The sequence below is a fragment of the Lithobates pipiens genome, unplaced genomic scaffold (genome assembly GCF_037356315.1).
Source record: "Lithobates pipiens isolate NorthernLeopardFrog02 unplaced genomic scaffold, aLitPip1_a1.2 Scaffold_3, whole genome shotgun sequence".
In the NCBI taxonomy this organism is placed as follows: Eukaryota; Metazoa; Chordata; class Amphibia; order Anura; family Ranidae; genus Lithobates; species Lithobates pipiens.
The window spans coordinates 108,505,010-108,528,819 of record NW_027507790.1 but is presented as its reverse complement, the minus strand read 5'-3'; the positions used below and the strand labels follow the sequence as shown (position 1 = coordinate 108,528,819).

The following is a 23,810-nucleotide window of genomic DNA, read 5'->3' as shown; positions in this document are numbered from 1 at the left end:
TCTCCCCTCTCACACGCTGTCTGTGTGAGGAGGGAGAGCGGCGCTGAGAGATGATCTCATATGTTTACATATGAGATCATCTCCATTGGACACGCCGATCACGCTGTAAACGGCCGCTGTGATTGGCCGTTTACAGCGATCTGTGTTTGCCTGTCCCCGGGGGACACGGCAAACACAGAACTTCCGCGATGCGCGCCCGCGGCGGCGCGCATTGCGGAAGTAAACACCAGGCCGTCCAGGGACGGCCAGGCACGGGAAGCCGCCCGCCCTAAGGCCGGCATTCGGCTATAGGGCGGGCAGGAAGCGGTTAAATAAAAATTTTTTCCCCAAAAAAAGTGCGCATGTAAGTCCGCTGTGCAAATATGGTGTGACAGACAGTATTGCAATGACCACCATTTTACTCTCTAGGGTGTTAGAATAAATAATTAAAAAAAAAATTTATATATATATATATATATATATATATATATATATATATATATATATATATATATATATATATATATATATATATATATATATATATATATATATATATATATATATATATATTTTTTTTTTTTTGTTTTGTTTAGGGGTTCTAAGTAAAGGGATGGAGAAAGACTGGCCCATTAGCATTGTTGGTTGTAATTCCAACGGCCACCACAAGAGGGCGCCAGATTCCAGAAGGAACCATAGGATCACAGAAGGCCTCAAAGCCGGGGGGCTCAATTACCGGCCGCCTGCGGCGCGGCCCGACGCGATCGCGCGGGGGGGGTCCACGGAGACGGGATACCCCCAGCTATGCTGCCCCAGGCGCAAGGTCACTGATTCTAGTCGCCAATGCGACCTGGCGACCGGGTTTTGTCGAGCACTGGTGTAAGAGGACTTCAGTGGCAACCTGTGAAGCTCTGGTGAACTCCATGCCTAAGAGGGTTAAGGAAGTGCTGGAAAATAATGGTGGCCACACAAAAAATTGGGCCCAATTTGGACATTTTCACTTAAGGGTGTACTAATTTTTGTTGTTTAGACAGTGTCATTTATTCAGTGTTGTCACCTGAAAAGATATTTAAAAAAATTACAAAAAAGCAAGGGGTGTACTCACTTTTGTGAGACACTGTATATAGGTAGGATATAACTGCTAAAGAGAGTTATTTACTTGCCGTTTGGTCACCAAAAAACGCCCTGGTCATGAAGGGGGTAAAACCTTATAGGAGGGTCAAGTGGTTGAGTATGTACACTATTGCTACACCAGAAGGCATATTTATAACATAGCAAAGCATGCAAAGAATAAAACATTCTAAAAAAAATAAAAAGAATTGACACTGTCCTCAAAGACTATGAATGTCACCTGATCTAATGAATAAGTGATGGTGAAATCATGTCAGTGGGTAATGGACATATTACGCCGGTAGTATCTCTGGGCCTCTTTCAGCAAGATATTCTAAATTATTTATATGCCACGCTTTGTGCTTTCGCCCGAACAAGAGAACTACATACCTTTTGCTGAGCTTCATTTGGATTTAATGGAGAACTTAGCAGGAGATGCCCATCATTACAAAGCAGGGCCTGATGAGAATACCTGTTGGGAGGTAAAACGCCATCTTCCATCCAATACCATCTATTTTTTGTGTTGTAAAACTAAATAGTAGCCTATACTTATGCATTGAATCACCTACCCAATACGTATGAGAGGTTAAAATGTAAGCAGTGTATGCGCTTACTGCCTGAAAAAGGTCTAGTTAGCATGCTGAACCTGTGTGCTTCTTCTGAGCCCCAAGCTCCTAGTTTGTTGTAAAAGAACGGTGACCAGTCTAGAAATTGCATCCGAAAAAAGATAAACTTACCCAATGTCAGCGCCACCACAGGTCAAGGAGCAGATTGCACCAGGCAATTTATTGTCCTCTAGAACTTGAGCAATTATCCTATGAAGTGCAAAGGGGAAAAAAAAAAAAAAAAAAAGTTTAAATTTTAAAAAGTTTGTGTCAGCAGGCTAAACTTAAATCAATCATGGCAAACTATTAAATACGACAATCAAAAACTGGCACTATATGGTGACTGGTAAATCAATTAAAAATACTTTCAGAAGTGTTAATATTTTACTTTTAGAAAACAAAAAGACAGAAAGCAAATGAAAAGAAGAGAAATCCAAATCAATATTTGGTGTGACCACCCTTTGCCTTCAAATCAACATCAGTTCTTCTAGGTACACTTGTACACAGTTTTTGAAGGAACTCAGCAGGTAGGTTGCTCCAATCATCATGGAGAACCAACCTCATATTTTCTGTGGATGTAGGCTGCCTCAAATCCTTTTGTCTCTTCATGTAATCCCAGACAAACTTGGTTTTGAGATCAGAGCTCAGTGAGAGCCAAACCATCACATCCATGGTCCTTGTTCTTCTTTACACACTGAAGTAAGTTCTTAATGGCATATGTTGTAGGTTATGGCCTGTCCTGCTGCAGAATAAGTTTGGGGTCAAAGGCACGATGGATATGCATCTGCCTCCATTTATCAGCATTAAGGTCACCACTGATCTCAACTCAATTTGCAGAAACGCAGCCCCATACTTGCAAGGAACCTCCACCATGCTTCACTGTTGCTTGCAGACACTAGTCATACCAATTTCAGCCCTTCAGCAAACAAACTGCTTCCTGCTACAGCCAAATATTCCGGATTGGACTCATCAGTCCAGAGCACCTGCTGCCATTTTCCTGCACTTCCTTTTTTCCATATAATTGAGCTGCTTAGCCCCATTTACATGTCAGAGGCATGGCTTTTGGTGGCAATTCTTCCATGAAGACGACTTCTGGGCAGACTTCTCTGGACAGTGGATGGGTGTACCTGGTTTCCAACAGTTATGTGCTGATGGCACTACTGGACATCTTTTAGTGTCAGAAGCAAGCATGATGTGCCTTTTATTTGCTGCATTAAGGGTCCTTGGCTGACCAGTGTCTTTAGTCCTGAACACTGTCCGATTCTTTGTGCTTCTTCACAAACTCGAACAGCACATCTTGAAACCCCAATCTACATTGGGATCTTTACCTGGGAGAGAACGATGCAGTATAACTACCTTGCGTCTTGTTGCTGTGCTCGGTCTTGCCACGGTGTTTGACTTGTGACTTGAAACAGTCTTTCACAACCTCACCTTAGTAACAAAGTTTTGCTGTTTGTGCAAGTCTACAAGTAAGAATTGATGCTGGTTTGAAGCATCGTATACAAAATATTGATCATTTTAGATTTTTCTTCAGCTCGCTGACTTTGCATTTTGTAAGTGAACACATGCATCAGCCTCAACTTAATGAGCAACCACCTAATTTTTTTTTATTTTTAACAAGAAAGCCCCTACCTAATACAGTATGTCCCCCTGTTTTACCACCAAAACATGACTGACCCATCGAGGCATAGACACCACTAGACCTCCGATTTGTGGCAGATACCACGTATGAGTCAGTATCCTGTTTGTATTGCTTCCTCTGTGAAATCCTTGGTGTTCCTACCAGTCCCTTTGCTTTCTTAATAAAAACTGACCACACCAAGTAGGAGAACACACCGTGATCAGTTCTCTAGCTATGTTGGAAACTCTGTATGCTCTCCTCCAATGATCAGACTTGTCCTGCCATGTCCTCATTGCACAACCATTCACTGGGAAGCTCAGTGTACTGCTGCTCCCCACCCTCAACACTTATGCAGCCGAGAACAGAGGGAATGTAATCACAAAAATAAATAAATAGAAAGGAAGAAGGTACGGATGATGTATTTTTATATCAATACAAAAAGATTTTGCCTTCTATTTTAAACTGAACGGATTGTTTTAAAAGGAAATCGTTTACAATCACTTTAGGCCTCTTTCATATGGGACAGATCCGTGATGATCCACCCCTTGAACATCCGCTTGCTCAGCGGGGATTGCTCCATCGACCCCCGCTGAGCAGGAAGATGACAGGTCCGTCTCACACTGTGCAGGGAAGGACCTGTCAGAGCACCACTCTCCCCTATGGGAGATCAGATGAGGACGGACCGCAGAGTCCATCGTCACCCGATCCGATGATGGATGCAAGAGTAGGTTTTTCCCCCGTCACACTTTTTGGATTGGAGCGGGTCGGATGTCAGCGGTCATGTTACCGCTGACATCCGACGCGCCATAGAGGTCTATGGAGCATCCGTTCAGGTCCGCCTGTCAGTTTTTTCCTTCGTGTGAAAGAGGCCTTAAAGTCCTGCAAGGTAAGACATCTATGAATCTGATTTTTCTAGCACATCCAACAGATGCTTGATTAGACTGAGAACTGGAGGCCACATCAACACCTATAACTCATTGATTTTGTTCCTCAAGCCATTTTTTGAGCCATTTGTGTGGCAGGGTACATTATCCTGCTGAAAGAGGCCACTGTCATCAGGGAATAACATTTCCATGAAGAGGTGTATTTGGTCATCAACAATGTTTAAGTAGATGGTACATTTCTGAGTAACAGCCACATGCATGGCAGTACCCAACTTTGTATAGCAAAACTTTTTTTCTGCCAGTAAATGCCTTATACAGCCCACTTCCTGTTTGGTCATTAGCCTAGGCAAATGGCATAATGCACAGCACTCTCTCACTCTTGTGAGAGTTTGTCAGGAAGGGGAGGTTGGATGAGTCATAAAAGGGACAATCAAAGCTGCAGGGCAGCAGACCTGGGAGGTGTGCCTGCGTGTGTGTGTAAATGCAGGAAGTGAACGGGCAGCAGCTTCAGCCAGACTTGTCGGAGGGAGATTTCTGCAGCAAATTTGGCAAGTACAGAATCAAAATATGCAAAGCGGTCGGAGTGAAACTTGAGAATGGCAGAGATGTTTTTATTATATACAAAATTATCTGAGCAGACTGCAATTCCTCTATTTTAATAGCCTACAAATATGACATACATTAGTATTACAAGGAAACTTACTTTGTTACTGCCACACTAGTAAGCGATGTGGTTGGTGCTCCCTTCCTAAATAAAAGAAACACAATTTTATAGTCTTAGCAACCAAACAATATATATATATATATATATATATATATATATATATATATATATATATATATATAAATTTTTAAATAATGAAATAATCAAAGTACATTTCACTATGAAATATAGATCCATGTTGTCACCACCCAGCCTTGTCCAACCAGAAAATGCCTAGCATTCATTGAGAACAACTCAAGGCGTTCTTTGAAAGGCGAATGGGGTGCTCCAGCCCAAGGGATCTGGTCAGGACCCATACAATAGACTTATTTAGAAAAAAAATATTAAATTTTGCTGACCTTTGTACATGTCTGCAAAAAAAAAAAAAAAAAAAAAAAAAAATAACACAACCCATCACTAGTACATTCAACAGAAGAGCTTTTGGGCAGAAAAAAAAATAAAAAATACTTGATGTGGGTCAATACATCTAAAACGCTACACACATTTACCATTTGAGCATCTGAATTCCATTGACCAGAATATTTATTCTGCCATTGGAATGAAAGTGCAGTATGTGGTGTTTCGCCACATTGTTCAATCAGCTTTTTTATGCCAGCAGATCACCAACCTCAAAAAAAAAAAAAATATAATAATAATTTCTGATGCAGTGCACCACAATGCAAAATGAGACACTGCAACATGTTAGAATGCACCACATTAAAGGTGTAAATGCCCCCCTAAAAAGCCAAAGCCTACAATATGTAAACTATAGTAATTATTACAATCGAACAAACGCCTCATCTCTATAAAATGCATCCATCTTCATTACATGATTTATGAGTAATTACATTGCCATTTGGTGAAGTTGCTTACCTTCAACATTAAACATTTCCATATACTAATCAGGCTTTTGTTTTATATTCAACTATCAAACTGATCTTCATTTTGGTTGAGAACCTCTCAGATTTTTTATTGTTGTCTGTGACCCCATTAGTGAAAAACTCCCTTCACTTCCTGTTCCATTGACAGCCTGGTCTTCAGAACAGAAATGAGGGGAATCTACAAGAGGAATACTTAAAGAAAAATTAGACAATAGGTTCTAACCCTTCAAGATTGCTGTAAACAAATTAATGCTTACCACCTTTTATCACAAGGGCAGGAAGGTAGGGCAAACTTCCAATTTTGGGCTACAGACAATAAAAAGCTGACTAAGGTTCCAACATTGCCCCTCCCGGCAATCTGACTGGGGGGGGATCTGGGAAAATTAACAGCTCTCCAGTACCCAAAACAGTAACAAACTATGTACATAAGCTTTAGGCTACATGCCCACGGACGTTTTTACAGACGCTTTTGTGAGTTTTTTTTTTGCAGCTTAAAAACACCTCTCCATGTTAGCCTATGGCCTCATACCCACCATGGTGTTTTTGAGCTGTAAATGGCATAGGCATTTTTAAGCTGCAAAAAATAAATGAATAAATAAAAAAAAAAAAAAAAAAAAAAAAAAAAAAACAGGACCAGGGCGTTTTCAGGCGCAGTGTTAGAGCTGTAAAAACATGAAATGCGCAAAAACGCTGCATCGCCGATTTTACAGCGCCGGTGGAAATCGCTGCACGATCGTGTCAGGAGGGACCTCGCAGATGAGGATAAGGGAGCACGAAGTGGAGCTCCAGCCCCTGCTAAAAAAAAACCTTATGTATATCAAAACAATTTGGTTTATTTATGCTACAATATGAAAAAATAGCATTAGACAGCAAGTTCAATTTTTTTTTTTTTAGTTATTTTATCATCATAGATTTCCTTATGTGCAGTGGCGGCTGGTGCTCAAAATTTGTGGGGGGGGGCGCAAAACAAACAAAAAAAACAAAAATGCAGCCACTGTGCACATCAAACGCCACCACTGTGCCCATAAATTGCTGCCACTGTGCCAAATGCATCTACTGCATCCAATTGCTGTCAGTGTGCATTGCCTGGGAGTTGGGAGTTACCTGTCTCGCAGCGGGTCATGGTGGCATCCTCCATGTCCATGCTCCTTGATGTCTCCGGTCCTCTCCATCAGGTGTCCAATCACAGCGTCTGTTTCAGCCAATCAGGTGACAGGTAACCAGGCCCGAGCACCTGAATGGCTGAGAGGCGGGTCAGTGCTCCTAACACAAACACTGAGCAAACAGCGAACACATAGCATTGCGCTCACCGTTTACCATTTTGGAAGCCTATTTGAGCCAACGGCTCTAATCAGGCTCTTCAAAAAAAAAAAAAAACCACACCGCTGTAATTCAGGTGCCCGACAAGGGTCCAGACACCCAAATAAGGGGCCGCAGCGGCAACCATAGATAGATTCATGCATTGCATGAATCTATGGTGAGAGTGGCGACAGAAGACAGGGGGCAGCACTCCTGCGCCATTTATGGACGCACCGCCACTGCTTATGTACATTTCTTTTCAGGCGGTATTTTCCATGGATATTGTTTAACTGCATAAATTTTTTTTTATTGTCTGCAGGACAACTTCTAACATTTCTTCGCAAAGGGAGGTGGTTGTGGAAGAGGCCTATTTTGACAGACCCACCAGTCCCATGGAGAGCACTGGCACTGCATCACATGAAATGAGGGTGGCAAGCGTTGAGTGCACAGATGAGGTAACTGCCCGTCTGTTATGTCTGCCTGTCCGTCTAACTCATTGTCTGTCCATGTACATGTCAATATAAGCATTTTCGTTCTTTTGCAGGAATCCAGGGCCTTGGAGTTGGCAGCGACTGGCAAGCAAGAACGTGGGGAGCTGCGCGGTCATGTTCATGGCTGTGGACATCCGAGGAGGGACGGCTGCAATATTGAGGCAGATGACAGGGTGCTAGCACTGCTGCAGTAAGTGCGGCAGAAGAGGCGCAGTGTGGATGCATTTTTGGATACCGGCAACCCACGCGCCTGCTTCTGCCGCAGCCTATATTACATCCTGGAGGACATTGGGGGAGACCTAGAGAAGCATTGTATGGATTGCATGCACGGTATTGCTATGCAATATAGACAAGCATAATTAAGTGGTGGGTAACCTCCATGTAATCCATATACTGCTTTTCATGATCCCCCAAAGGCCCCCCCGAGATCTCAGCAGCGCTAGCAACCCCTTCTCAATATCAGCCTCCTCAACGCCATCCACCACCTATCCGGTCCCAGACCTCATTTTACACCCCACACTCCAACAGTGAATTTGCACCCTCCACCTCCCATTTTCATCACGATAGAACAGCTCCCTCATATCCTGTACCCAGCTACCAGCATGATTTTTTGCCTCAACGCCAGCCCCAATCATGACCCCAATCTCCACGGTGAGCAAGCATCCACCTCCACCTATCACCATTTGTGATCAACCAACCCTTTTATGTTTGATATAAAAAATCCTATTTTCACAGAAAAATATTTAACAGCTTACCTGTAAAATCCTTTTCTTTGATGTACATCAGGGGACACAGAGCCATAGTAATTACTATGTGGGTTATATCAAACCGACAGGTGCTGGACACTGGCACGCCCCTAATGGCATGTACTCCCCTATATAACCCCTCCCATTACTGGGAGTCCTTAGTTTTGTAGCCAAGCAATACAAGCGTATCCAAAAGAAGGGAGAGACCTCTGTGTCCCCTGATATACATCAAAGAAAAGGATTTTACAGGTAAGCGGTTTTAAAAACCCCATTTTCTTTTCTTACATCAGGGGACACAGAGCCATACATAACAAAAGACAGGAGGCCAGCCAGTATACTGCGCCCAACGGCAATATCCTCATGACCTTTAATATCGATTTGATAAAATCTGATAAACATATGAACCGAAGACCAAGTTGCGGCCTTACAGATCTGAGCCATAGAGGCCTGATGATGCGCCACCCAAGAGGAACTAATCGCCCTGGAAGAGTTTGCTTTAACATGAGAAGGAAGAATTTTCTTCTTTAAGCTGAAGCTTGAATAATCACTTGACAAATCCATTTGGAAAAAATAGTAGATCTTGACGCTGCCTGTCCACATCTTGGACCCTCTGGCAGTACAAACAAAACCTGTGTTTTGCAAACCTGAGCGGTCGCCCTTAAGTAGACTCTGATCGCTCTTGCTACATCAAGAGAATGTAGTGCCTTCTCTTCCCCAGATCTGGGGAGAAAGGAGGAGGAATAATATCTTGGTTTAAATGAAAACCTGTTACCACTTTTGGTAGGAATTCAGGATGAGGACATGAAACCACCTCATCCTCATGCATGATGAAATATGGCTCTTACAAGACAGAGCCGCTGGTTCCGATACTCTTCTAGCAGAGGAAATGGCAACCAGAAAATATTCTCTCTTGTCAAAAGAATCAAGGAAATTTCTCATAAAGGTTCAAACGGCTGATTCAGCAAAGCCGATAAGACCAATTTTAAATCCCAAGGATTTAGAGGTGCCTTGATAGGGGGAATCAACCGTGTTACTCCCTGAAAACGCTATAAACCAAGAGTGGGAAGCAAGAGGCCATAGAAAACACACTGACAAGGCCGGGATCCTACCTATGACATACTTCCTGGGGTGTCAACCCCTGGATCCACACCAAGAAACATATGCCTTCCAGACTCTAAAGTAAGTGATTCTGGAAGTCGTCTTCCTGGCATTAACTGTGCCGGAACTAGCTTTACAGCTCGTTTTTAAAAATGTCCATGGGCATGTAGCCTTATTGTATCATCTGAACACTCCCCTCCTGCCCTGCACCAGTGTGACATGCTATAAAAAGTTTTAACTTAACAGAACAAGTTGTAACTTTACGGGAAATTATTTACTCATTTAAAGATACAATTACCAGGAAATGGTACAGACAAAAATAAACCTTTAATGAGGTTAGGGTCACATTCTTATTCTGCCACACCTGTAGCATTGTCTGAAATAATCATAGCCCTCAAACTTCATGCAAACGTCAAGAGAACATTGCACCAGCTAAAAAAGGCACTGCTATGCCGCTAGAGCTCTCTGTCTCTGCAATACATTTTACACATATAGGTTTTAACATTTATTCCTATAAAAAAAGCAGCCAGCAGAATTCAGCTCCAAAATATAACTTTAACATGGCCTGTAAGTTCTCATGATCACAGGTTCCAGTTTGAAATTGTATCTTTTCTTCCTTCTCCTGAGCAGAAACAGAAGCTTTTTCAGACAATGGAGGATTTCCAACCAAGTGATTGTCCAATTGGTCCCGTAGGTTACTACACAATGCACACGGCTGCTTGCCTTGTGGGCGAAGCTACTGTTTATTACTTATTATACTGCTTACCATAGACAGACGTCCCCACAGACCAAAGCAAGAGCATTATTCCAGCCATAGACTGCAACTGGAAAATTAAAGGCAGTAATAATTCCAACCAAACCCACAGGATTCCACTGTTCAATCAGGGCATGTCCAGGTCCTAAAGACATGAAATATGACATTTATGAGCATGTGAGAATGTACAGAGCTTTTAGGTTGTACCAACAATTTCAGTTAAATTTAAATAAAAGCCATTTAACAAAAGTCCAGAGTCTGGATAACAATATTTGCAATTAAGCACTTACAAGTCCCAGTATACATTTTATGAGCCAACCAGTCTTCGATTCCTTACTTAAAAAAGGAGTTGTAACGGCAGAAGGTTTTTTTTAATCTTAATGCATTCTGTGTAGCAACCGCCCCTGAACCCCCCTCCCCCCCTTTACCTACCTGAGCCCCTTCTCTCGACAGCGATGTCAACAATCCCCTCAGCCATCCAGGACACTCCTAATTGGCTGAGACAGAGCAGCGATGCCATTGGCTCCCGCGGCTGTCGAGGTCAGTCGGCCAATCAGGGGAGAGAGGGGGTGGGGGCAAGGTCAGGATTCCATGTCTGAATGGATACACGGAGCTCTGACTCAGGCTTAGGTGCCCCCTGCAGCAAGCTGCTGGCTGAGGGGCACTCTAAAGAGGGAGGAGCTAGGAGCAGTAAAGAGGGACCCAAGAAGAGGAGGAGCTGGGCTGCTCTGTGCAAAACCAACAACTGCACAGAGGAGGCAAGGATAGCTTGCAAAAAAAAAAAAAAAGCCTACTGGGCACGTTTACAATTTTATCAGTGCCCCGATTATCAGTGTAGATGTCCCTTTAACACAAGCTGGTTATCAGCTTATGTCCCCTCCTCACGCTGTCAGCATGAGGAATAGAAAGCAGATAACCAGCTTGTGTTTAAATTTATGATCTACTGTCATTGGACACAGCTGATCACGTTGTAAAGAACTCTGCGATCAGAGCGTGCCATAACGTGTGCGCAGGCAGCATCATCACGGGAGGATTTCCATGGACACCCTCCTGGCAAAGTAAGCCTGAGCTGTAGCCGTCTTTTAGCTATAGTGTGGGAGGAAAGGGGGGTAATTAAAAATATGAAGCCTGGCTACTCTGTAAAAGCTACAGTTTTGCCAAATGTTCCAAATCAGTTCTTTCACATCTAGGCTAGGCACATTGTTTTTTTTTTTTCAAAAGAAGAAAAAAAAAAAAAATTTTTTGAATAAGAAAAATGTTTTGAAGCAACCAAGAGTATAAAAACCTCATTTACTTTCTGAAGGTAATATAGGTCCTCCAATAATACGGGAAAGGCCAACTGCATAGTCACAGATGTCAACATATTCCTGGACTTCTCCAACACCTTCTACCAGAATCTTTCCCATTTCTAGAGAAACCTAAAATGGAAATACGAAAATGTTAGGATATAAGCCAAGACAGCTACAAAGTGTTTAGTAAATGCCTGACAGCTATAAGGAGGTGGGTTTTAGAGGCCGTTTTGTATGCTCGGTCTTTTGTGACAGCCAGTAAAATTCACAAAAAATAGGTAAAAAAAATGCCAAAATGAATGTGTCACATTTTAGAGACTGAATTAGAATGTTTACGTGTGAAATAATGAAAACTTTGCACCTGGCTACAGTTTCTACATGGCAACAATCAAAACTGGTTGTCATGTGGGAACTTTAACTGCCTCTCAAAGGAAAGAGCACTGCTAGAAAAATACTACTTTGGAAATTTACAATTTTCTGGATAACCCCACCCCATGCAAACACGGAGAAACACTTTGTAAAGGTATGGTTTTATTTAACCATGTCCCCCCCCCTTGTTGATACAGTTCACAGCCAAACACCTCCAAGTATACCCAAAGTGGCCCAGACCTTGGTGACATGCTGATCAACTCTTTAATGCAGTGAGTGCAACCTGTTTTTTTAACTATTTTTTTTAACAAACGGTGTACACTTTGATGCTGGCACGCTCTGGTGTTTATGTGCACAAGCCCTTGTACACACGGTCGGACATTCCGACGGAAGGTGTCCGATCGGACTGTGTTGTCGGATAATCCGACTGTGTGTGGTCTCCAGCGGACTGTTTCCGTCGGAGTATCCGACGGACCAAGTTTTACAACTTGTCTATAAAATTTTCCGACAACATGATCCGATCGGACTTTGTCCGATCATGTGTAGAGAATTCCGATCGGACAAAGCGCCACGCATACTCAGATCAAATTCCTAAACCAAAGCTAATGGCTACTAGCCTGAACGTAGTCCCGTCCTAACAAAATAACGCCATCACGTTAAGTACGACCGGATTTTCTGACAACTTTGTCCGACTGCGTATGCAACAGTTTCAGACAAAATCCAATGGATCTGGTTGTCGAATGTCTGACCGTGTGTACAAGGGCTTAGACAACTCAACCGTCAACCCTCAACGTGCAGCAACTATAGTGGTTCTCCTTGGTCACTTTTTGTCTACTTTTCTTATTATTCATTTCTTATCAGTTTTGAGCAACAGTGATCTGTCCTTTGTACAAGTTACAATATGGTACCTCTTAATGCCAGAAGATTGGACATTGTAGTTTTTGCCACAGAAAAGAATAAAAAAAAAGTTTGCCAAGTACAATGTAAAACCCTATGCTTCTCTAACTCTAACCTTACTGCTGTCAACAAGATAATTCAACATACTAACCTTAACACTTACCCTCCCCAACTAACCCCCTTTTAACCCCAATATTAACCTTTCAGAATCTGAACTCAACCCGTTGTCACCTCTACTGTGCTGTATCCTCTGGGCCAAAGGCCAACCAGTCTCTGTGCTGAAAGATAAACCAAAAATCTACTGTTTTAAAGTTAAAGTGAATGTAAAGGCTACATTTTTTTCTTCATTAAAATAAAAGAGGTTATACCCAACCACAGAGGCGGCTCTCTAATTAGGCGGTCATCTAATTTGCCTGACGTGTATGTTCTAGGGAATATCCCCCTGTCAGCGTCCCCAATGAGCGAGGGTCTCTACTAGTATGCAGCCCCAGCGCTGGTATATCATTGCTGCGCCCACCTGAAGTCTCTTCCTGTTCCTTCTGCCACCCTCAGCATTCTCCAGCGCCCCCTCTCAGTCTCTTCCAGGTAGCGTCACCTGCAGAAAGATTGTAGAGGTGGAGGCGGAGCCGCCGATCCCAGGAGGGAGGCATGTACATGTAGGAGTTTGTTCTGATGCAGGACAACACCGGATGTGTGGAGGGAGGTGAGCTGACAGACTCGTGTGCAATGTGCAGGGACTTGAGAGGGGGCAGTGAGACCAGTGTCTGCAGCAGCCTGGGAGGCTAGTTCTGGTGCTGTGTTGCCAACTTCAGTTGCTCTATGCATGCAAGCTGGCCTCTGCAGTGATGGAGCAATAAATTAGGGCTCATTCACACCATATACCACTTTTCATTTAGAAAAGAAAAAACAACATATTTACCAGCCCCCTTTCCTGGAGAACTCCCACAGCAGTCAGCGAGAGAGAGTTTTGCCTAAGGCCTCACAAAGTCTAGAGCCGCCTCTGCCTACCCACTTTGTACTATGGCATTGCACAGAGCGTTCAGATACTCATACAGGCACATTCCTGATCTGGCCTGTGCACATCCTTAAGAGACACCGTGCCGGTAAGCGCCCCTTTCTCCTCTCACAGGAGTTGGACTGACAGCAGCAGGAGCCTATTGCTCCGATTGTTGCAACAAGAAGAGGGGAGAATGGTGCTGCAGCCAGGATAGTGCTAGATCGTGAGAAGAGGCAGGTAAGTGTTTAGTGACTAGTGGGGGCAGGGAATGGGAGGAACTAGTGGAGAGTTTTTTTTTACCGGAATACAAAGAATGAATTAGGCTGTATTCACACCTGAGCGTTTCAAAGTCATGTGTTTTAACCACTTTTTTTGCCGCAATTTTATAGAGGTCACCAATGTAAAAAGCAGAAAAATGCCTATAAATTTGCCCCAAAGCAGCTCATGTTCTCAGGCTTTCAGGCATTTTGCTTCAGGTGACAAAACGCTCAGATGTGAACAGGTGCCATTGAAATGAATGGGATTTTGCTTGTTGGGCGTTTTAGGAGCTGAAAAACTCTCAGGCTTGAATGCAGCCTTAGGACACAGTTTTACTTCTTCAGATTGAACGTCCCAAAATAACAACTTAGGGTAACAACTTTAGAACCACTTGAAGACCAGACCGTTTTCAATGATGCCACACTTTCAATAACAATTGGTCAGTCATGCAACGCTACCTAAATTAGTTGTTTTTGATCATGTTTGAGACAAATAGAGCTTTTGGTGTTTTTCTTACCATTGGGGACACAGACAGACAAGCCTGGGCGGGTGCTGTGTTTTTTTGGCAAGAGGACTTTTGTACTCACCATAAAATCTTTTCCTCAGAGTTTATTGAAGGACACAGTTTTACTTCTTCAGATTGAACGTCCCAAAATAACAGGACAGGGAACGGTTGGTCTACATAACAGGAGGAACGCAAACTTTGGTCTACAAAAATTTCTAGTCAAAGCTGGAAACCGTGTAAAACTTGGTAAAAGGGTGTAAACTGACGATCAAGTACCTGCTTCGCAAACGTAAGGTATTAGCAGAATAATGAAAAGTCCAGGCTTCACTAAGCCCCCTGGTGGGGGAGAAAAAAAAAAAAAAAAAAAAAAAAACAAAAAAAAAGGGGGGGGGGGGCTTTGGGTTACAGTTCTACAAATCCATCTGGAAAAAAAGTGAAAGACAAGGCAGCTTGATCTTGTCTAGGCCCCTCCAGATTGATGAACAGAGCATCAGACTTTCAAAACGGAAGCTGTGGCTGAGACACAGACTTTACCGGTCTCAACCACATCCAGGCAACGAAGAGCAGCTTCTCTCAAAATGAGAGGAATGTGGTGAAAGTCCGACACCAGTCTTGGTACAAAACAAAGTCACAGCCTAGGGTGAAGAATCACCTTGTCCCTAAGCAATGTCAAAATAGGTGGCTTCTCAGAAAGAGAGACGATCTTGGACACCCAACGAGCTGAAGTGATGACCACAGAGAAGGCTACCCTTTGCGACAAGCTTGAGATGGGAGTATTCTCAGACATTTTAAAAATGATGCTTTAGTAAGGCTGGTAAGACCAGATTTGGGTTCCAAGCTGGTAAAGAGGTCCTATAGCAGGCAGAACCACCAGAGAGATCCGTTGGTTAAAAGAGGAACAAACCAGAGAAAGGGAGGCCAAAGCAACCAGCGATCCATGCGCCTCTGAATAAAGGCCAGAATGTAAGCAACTGATAATATGCGGACATGCTTATGGGTTCCTGAACATGGCCAAAAACTTGGGAACCTTCAGATTGAGTCTGGTTGCAAATAGGTCAAGACTGTCTGCAGCAGGCTTGGGGTTCCTAGGCAGCTAAGAATGCATGGCTGCAGAGGAGACAGAGGGTCTGTGAACTCGTCTTTGAAGGAGCAGGCCTGGCCACATAAAAGGCATTTGTATGCAGAGGAGGATGGTCCTGCTTGTGGCAAGTATCTCTTCTAGGCCTGAGCTTAAAGATTGCATCCAGGAGTGGCAAAAGCACAAGCGCCTGCAAGGGAATTTTGGCAAGGACCTTCTTCTAAGTATATCCGCGGACCAGCCGAAAGGCAGAACAAACATGGTAAAATGACTGAGACAGGCAGACAAAAAACAGTCTGCAATACAGAAATGCTTTCGCAAACATTAAGGCCCCGGAACTGGCCCGCCAATGCAACGTAGGCAGGGTCTATTCCAAACTAGCCTTGGCGTAGTAAGCATTTACTAAGCCACACTTTTCCAGGGAAAGGTGCCTTTTTGGTACAATTTTTCAAAAGCATACCAAAAATGCACCTTCCTTTGTAAATCAATGGGAATGCATCAAAATCACATCAAAAGAGCATCAGTGTAAAAGGGCTCCTAGCAACTGGGATACCAGAGCTAAGCAAGAACTTGATGCCTAAGCCCTCAAACTGCATACTTGAGACACACATGTCTGAAGGACACCAAAAAGGAGAAGGCCGACTCTAGTATGGCAGTAAAAAACCCAGCTAAGCCTAGACTGCAAAGGGAAACCACCAGAGCGGCATATCATTGGACAATGAACTGCCTGCACAGGGATGCATAGATCATTTGACAAACACGGCTCTCCATATGGCCCTCCATGGGTGTACACCCCATGTGAACAAGGACTTAGTAGGAATTTTGTATGTCTTGTTGTGTTTTGAATGCAAATAAGGATTTTAGTGTTAGGGCCGGTTCACACTGCGGGCGATGCGAGGCGACACCGACTTGCCTCGCCGCGACCTGCCGCGACCTCAGCGGCGATTTGCAAATGACTTCTGTATAGAAGTCAATGCAAGTCGCCCCGAGGTCGCCCAAAAGTAGTACAGGAACCTTTTTTCTGAGTCGGAGCGACTCGAGTCGCTCCTCTCAGAACGGTTCCATTGTACAGAACGGGGGCGACTTGTCAGATCGCGGCGAGGCAAGTCGTGTCGCCTCGCATCGCCCGCAGTGTGAACCGGCCCTTACAGTTAAAAACAGCAATTTGATAAACATTTGTGCTGCGCATCTATTGTGCCCCTACAGTAGCACCCCTTTTTTTTTATTCTACTGCTCATTTGGTTTAAAAAAAAAAAAAAATATATATATATATATATATATATATATTATATGGTGGGGGGGTATCAGAGGTATTTTACGATCTCTGAAAGCTGTAGGTGATAAAATGAAAATCTCCCGATTTTTAAAAAAATTTGGTTACTTACAGTTTTGCGTATGTTTGATTTCACAATTTAAACATAAAGGCAGTTCAACATTTAAACATTTCGTTATTAACTCAATACAGGTTAAGCTTTAGATTTAGTAGGAATTTAGCAAGAATTCTGTAAAATTAGCTGTGTTTATGTCTGCGAATAATGATTTGTGTATTTTTAGCAAAAATTGTTTTGAGAAACATTTGCGCAAATATCATGGGGCCTTAAAAATCAGCAGCACCTTATTTTTCTTCTACTGGTCACGCGCATTCAGAAAAAATATATACGTTTTAAAGCTTAGTTACATTTTCAAAATATACAGCCGGTCCCTGTAATATAACTCTTTCCAAGTAATGGTTTGTTTTGAGAAGTTTGGACCTAGGGCAATACTATTCTCTTACTAAGACTGTAGCGCAAGCTTTTGAAGTGCCCAGGCCTTTTCTTCAGGTAACATGCATTTTTAGCAAGGTACATTACAGAAGAAAAGGACTTCCTAAAGACTGAGGGAAGAAGTCCAGGCTGAAAGTCTATATCATGTTCCAGGTGCAATCTTTCTGGGAAGGTTAAAAATTAAAGCTAGTAACTAAATGGTTGTTTTTTTCTTTAGCACTTCAGTTTTTCTTAGTGCTGCACAACAGCTATAGGAAAATTGAATGCTTTAGACAAGTTAATGATAGTGATAAGTGGCCATTAGTACATCTGCAGTCTAATGTGGGTTCCTCAAACCACAATCCCCACTATCAGTGACAACATAATTATATATTTTTTTTCTCAGATTCCAATTCCATGGGTCTAACGATTATATAACTTCATGCTATGCAGTTAAACAGGACAGTGGACTGCTTTATTTACTATACCAGATTTCCAAGAACGTGGATCTTTTGTCGGAGTGCATCACCGATCTGTCTCACTATTTCTCCACGTTTTGGAGCAGGGACCTAAACAAAAATGTACCACATTAATAAAAAGTTGCTTTTTAAGAAAAGAAAAAAACCCACACACAGATCCTGTTCCCTTAAAGCATGTTATACAGCACACTGCTTGTGGCCAGTTTACATGCCCCTGCTCGGTCATCTCCACCCCTCCCTGCCTGTCTGCTCTGTCAGAGTCCATTCACACGGCGGCAACACGACTTTTGGAGGCAACTTGGACACGACTTGAGTATAACAGCGCGACTTGGAGCGACTTACAAGACTAAGTGGCCCCAGGCCAGGAGACTTTGGCAGTGGCCAATCAGAGAATAATCAGCTCGAGGGGGGAACTCCACGCCAAATTTTAAATAAAGAAGCAGCATGGGTTCCCCCTCCAGGAGCATACCAGGCCGTTAGGTCTGGTATGGATTTTAAGGGGAACCCCCCCACTCTGAAAAAACGGCATGGGGGTCCCCCCAAAATACATCCCAGCCCCTTATCCGAGCACGCAGCTCGGCCGGTCAGGAAAGGGGGTTGGGGGGGGGTGCTTTAGGGAAGGAAGCTCCTTGTCCCCATGTTGATGAGGATAAGGGCCCCTTCCCAACAACCCTGGCCGTTGGGGTCTGGAGCCCCCAGATCCCGGCCACCCACCCTATGTGAATGAGTCTGGGGTAACACCGTACCCCTACCCATTCACCTGGGGGGGGAAAAAAAATAAAACACAAACACAGGTTTTTAAAGTAATTTATTAATCAGCTCCGGGGGTCTTCTTCTGACTTCCAGCTCTTTTACTAGTGGAGAAGAAAGAAAAGAAAAAGAAAAAAGAAAAGAAAAGAAAGAATAGAAAAAGAAAGCTCCTCAACTAGTAAAAGAGCTGGAAGAAGATGGGGGAGGACCCAGCAGAAGACCTGGAGACGATGCCGAAGAGAGCAGAGAAATCAGAAGACACCCAAAGTCGGAAAGACCACCCCCCCCCCCCCCCCCCCGAGCAGATTGATAAATTAGTTTAAAAACCTGTGTTTTTTTTTGTTTTTATTGACACTTTTTTCCCCCCAGGTGAATGGGTAGGGGCGTACATTGTACCCCATACTCACTAACACAGGGTGGGGGGCCGGGATCTGGTAGCCCCCTTATTAAGGGGGGCTCTCGGATTCCAATAAGCCCCCCCGCAGACCCCGACAACCAACGGCCAGGGTTGTCGGGAAGAGGCCCTTGTCCTCATCAACATGGGGACAAGGTGCTTTGGGGTGGGGCCCTTCCCCAAAGCACCCACCTACCCCCATGTTGAGGGCACCCGGCCTGGTATGGTTCGGGGGGGGGCTCGCTCATCCCCACCCCCTTTCCTGACCAGCCGGGCTGCATGCTCGGATAAAGGTCTGGTATCTATTTTGGAGGGGACCCCAACACAGTTTTTTCAGTGTAGGGGTTCCCCTGAGAATCCATACCAGACTTAAGGGCCCCCTCGAGAGCCGGTTATTCTGTGAGAGGCGACATTGTCGCTTCAATATAGATGAAGTATAGAGCGCGAGAGAGTGTACGCCAGCCCTGGTGTATTAACGTTTATTAAAAAAGTTCAATTGATAAAAAGCAAGAGTTGCACTCAGATTACTGATGTGTAAACAGCATAAACCATTACACGTCAGCCTCCTCTCCTGGTCTGTAAGATCTTGCAGGGACTTGCAGCGAGGTAAAAAGAAAGGCAACTACAGGCATGAACCACTTGCTCTCCACTACTGCGCACCACTCTCAGACTAGCACGGACCAGCCGGCTATGCATGGTGTCACCCGCGGCCAGGGGAGGGAATAGACTGATCGCGCTCACGGCTAAGGTATGTTGATAACCGTTACTAGGACAACATGTCTGTCTGGCTGTTTTTTATGTAACAAAAACCCTATATCAGAGTGTCTTCCGGCACTCACGTGACTCCCTCCCTTCCCTCCTCCTCCCCGGCTGATGTCAGTGGGAGTGCTCGGCCCCACCCACTATAGCCATCAGCTGGGGAGAGCAGAGAGCGCAGAAGTCACATGAGTGCCCGGGAGACACTAATAGGCGTAAATCGGATATATAAACAGGCACAGGGACACACAAGGTTAGGTTACAGAGGGGGTGTGAGTTTTTTTTGTACTGGGTTAACAACCACTTTAAACTATACAAAAGTTACTTTTTATATATTTAGATGTTCAATACATACAATGGTGAGCCCTCTTGCACACTGCAGCTTGAAATAGCTCAGTAATTTTTTTTTTAACTGAGCTACAATACAGCCCATTAATAGTGTGCCCATGCACACAGGCACGTAAAGCAAGCGTGCATTCTTCAGAAAAGAAGAATCTGCATTTTTGGTCAGTAATTCACACCTCATGCGTGCAAATGCCCATTTACATGTTGTGCAGATCCAGAACGTTTTTGCGCTTAACTGCACAAATACAAACCAAAAAAAAAAAGCGGTCTGATAAAGTAGATGCTAAAACAGGTGTATCGTGTACAAGAAGCCTTACCCTGCAAAGTATTAGAAAGATACACAACCTCTTTTTACAGATATAACTACTGTACACTGTTAGTTCAATAGTATTTATGAGCGAATATGTGAATAACAAACAAAAAACATTGCAGGAAAAAGCTCAACCAATCTTATATTTTAAAGGTCTACTTGCAGAATTTTTTTCCTTTTAATAAACATTTATAGTGAGTTGCAATGCGCCTCTGAACAAGCTACCAATATTGACTGGTCAGTTCCAGGACACAACTTCCTCCCTCCTGCCAAGTCATAGCTCAGTAGCAGTCTCAGGGCTTTTGGAGGAGGTCTACACAAGGGAGGCTTTTACAGTTAACCTCCCTGGCGGTACGATTATTTCGGATTTTAGGTGCTAAAAGCGGTACCATTATTTTGCATGAAAATTTGGCGTTTTATATTGTAGTCCTGCAATTCTTAGGAATAACTCTCTTAAATCTGTCCAAACCAGAGTCTAGCAGACATCCCGGGTATGATAAAGTTTGAAAAATTAAATCATAAATTATAATTTAATAAATAATTATAAATAATCGTACCAAATAATAATATAACAATAATAAAAATTATTCAATAATGTAATCAAATCAAAAACACTGAAATTTGCTCAGTTGCAAAATTGTCACTGTCATTACTTTTCAGTATTTGATGACGGATCTCCCCACAAATCGCTATCCCTCAATTCTGCGAGTGATTCTAATTTATTATCGCTGTTTTCTAGCTGGTCTAAAATCATTTTTGATGTACAGTGACAGTTTTGGTTGCTATGGGCAATCTCCAGTTTCCAGGCATAAAGAACAGTTTTTATTATATAAAACTGCATGCAGGACACTGGGCAGACCACTAGGGACAACGGGGATGTGAAATATTTACATACAGCAATGTCATTTTTGAATTTGGCGCCGATCTCCGTGCCCGTGCGTCGCAACGCTCGCAGGGCACGGAGATCGGCGATGTGATGCATCGAGCGAGACACGGCTCGCTCGTACAGCGGGGAGACAACGCTGGATCCGAGGGAGAAGGTAAGTAAACCTCCTCCTGGATCCAGCGATGCAGTCCCAAGTCTGATTTGGGGATACCGCTCTTGGTATAAAAAATCCACCCCGAGTCAGACTCGGGAATACCGTCAGGGGGGTTAAAGAACATGCCTAAAATATATCAAAACGTGCATATAAACTCATGGGAAAATTGAGGTTGAACTTAATGGTCTGGTGACAGGGTTTCTTTCAGTAAACTATACTAAGGCATCATAACTCATGCTGCTCCCTCTGCTTTCCTATTTCAAACTGACCACGCTAGACATGAGAGCATATCTATCCCAGCGGTATATCCATCTCCCCAGCAAGGCATTTACTGGGAAGATCAGTGTATCACCGTTTCTCCACCCCCAGTTCGCTAAGCCCTTTATGCAGCTGAGAACAAAGATTATGTGATCACTTATAAAATAAATGGTATTTATATACACTAATAGAATACACACACACACACTTAGGCCCCTTTCACACATGCGGACGATATGTCCGTATTTCATCCATCCGTTTGCGGATGAAATACGGACACACATTCATCCCTATGGGATAGCGGGTGTCTGCGGATGAGCATCCGCAGACACCCGATTTCGTCCGCCTCCGCAACAGTCCGATTCTGCAGACGGAGGAAAATCCTATTTTTCTATCCGTCTGCAGAGCGGATCGGACGGACACGGACAGACGGTCCGTGCTCGTCCGATCCACATAGAGGAGAGCGGAGAGCTGACAGGGCGGTCCCCGCACAGTGTGCGGAGACCGCCCTGTCCGCAGCCGGCTCAGCGGGGACAACGGAGCGATCCCCGCTGAGCGAGCGGATCATCACGGGGCGGATCATTACTGATCCGCCCCGTGTGAAAGAGGCCTTTACCTTTTACTTTTATTTTAAACTGAAGGGGTTGTTTTTCAAGGCAAGGGTTCATATACTTTAATTATCTAAGGGGAGCGATTGATGGAATAAGGTCTATGGGGACACACTATTCCACCACAATGACCAAAGGCATCCATTCATGACATGTTCAAAACAACAGAAAATATTTTTTTTGTGTAGCAATGTCTGTTATACTTACATCAGCCCAGACCTGCCAGGCCTCCTTAGCCTTGATAACCGTTTCATTGTACTCTTCAAGAGTGGCCTGAAATTAACAAGGACACAAAAGGAGAAAATTAAGCAGCCAGTCATTTCTGCCCTATGCGTGCGCTCATTTAAAAACTCCTAGGTTGGCGTTAATCAGGCAAATGTATCAAGTGCCATTCCTAAAAAACTGCAAATCAAAATGTAGGCTATACTAAATGAAGAAGCCCACCACTGTGAAAATGCATCACAATTGTATGCCATTTTCACAAAAGGACCCAACCGTTGCTGTTGGTACTAACTAGGTCCCTCCAACTTCATCTGATATCCTTGGTTAGGCCATATCTTAACTCACTGAACATAAAGCAGGATGTTTGCACCTTTTTGTCAGCCTTGTGATGCTTTTATTTGGACATATGCAAGTCTACTGCATCTTTTGTATATAAAGCCTGAAACAGTTCACTAAATTAAGTGGGATACACATGAGAAAATTGTATTAAAAAAAATTTGTACGAGAAACAAAATTGATTTACGTATAGTGTGTGTACACAGTTTTTCACATCCGCTTCAGACTTTCCAAATGAAAAATTTCTGAATGGACAAGCTGCAATATATTTCTCGTACATGAACAAAACTAAAATGATTTTCATTTAATGCGTACCATTTTTGTACAAGAAAAAATTTATACAAAAGAGTGTGCATGATCAGAAACAAAAAAAAAAAATAAAAGATTTTTGTACTCCCTGTTAAATCCTTTTCTCCGAATTTCATTGACGGACACAGCTCTTTTAATTCTCGACCTTAGGGTTATCACACCACCTTCAGGAGAGAACTAGGCAGAGCACATAACACATGTAAAAACAGCAAGACTGCACAGCACCACCCATGGGGCAGTCCCTCTGGCTATAACCCCTCACCCTGCTTCGCAGTTCATCAAAAAGCAGAACATACATAAGAGGGGTGGGTGCTGTGTCCGTCAGTGAACTTCAGAGAAAAGGATTTTACGGCGAGTGCACAAATTACATTTTCTCTTTCGTTCATTGATGGACACAATTCCTTTAATTCTTGACCTTAGGGACGACCCCAAGCAGTGTCAAAAAACAAGTGGTGGAAACAGCAAAACCTAACTTCACCCACAACAAAAGTAATGCCTCAACAGAGGAGTTGCCATTTTAAACGGCCGCCATCAAAAAACCTGAGGCCAACTTGTGCATCAAAAGATGCGTTCACAACCCCCCCCCCCCCCCCCCCAACCTGTCAGGCTGGCTTCCGTTGTGATCACCGTCCAATGGAGAGGAAGGAACAATCTTCCGGACCGAAAGACCGGAGACTAGGGATGCACCGAAATTAAT

The 23,810-nt window shown here is 43.5% G+C and overlaps 1 protein-coding gene and 1 long non-coding RNA gene across 2 annotated transcripts in view; one reads left to right on the top strand and one right to left on the bottom strand.

The window, feature by feature from the left end:
* ALDH7A1 (aldehyde dehydrogenase 7 family member A1) overlaps positions 1-23,810 on the bottom strand; it is a 76,664-nt gene that overhangs the window by 22,520 nt on the left and 30,334 nt on the right. Inside the window, exons 3-8 of the mRNA XM_077462167.1 lie at positions 22,454-22,519; positions 17,795-17,875; positions 11,466-11,589; positions 10,184-10,316; positions 4,903-4,947; positions 1,827-1,904 (exon numbers count right to left, since the gene is read on the bottom strand). Coding sequence (XP_077318293.1) covers positions 1,827-1,904; positions 4,903-4,947; positions 10,184-10,316; positions 11,466-11,589; positions 17,795-17,875; positions 22,454-22,519 — 527 coding nt within the window. The remainder of the gene's footprint in view (positions 1-1,826; positions 1,905-4,902; positions 4,948-10,183; positions 10,317-11,465; positions 11,590-17,794; positions 17,876-22,453; positions 22,520-23,810) is intronic.
* LOC143940617 (uncharacterized) lies at positions 7,402-10,420 on the top strand. Its single transcript, XR_013263898.1, has 2 exons — positions 7,402-7,537; positions 7,627-10,420. It is a non-coding gene; the product is annotated as an uncharacterized LOC143940617 (long non-coding RNA).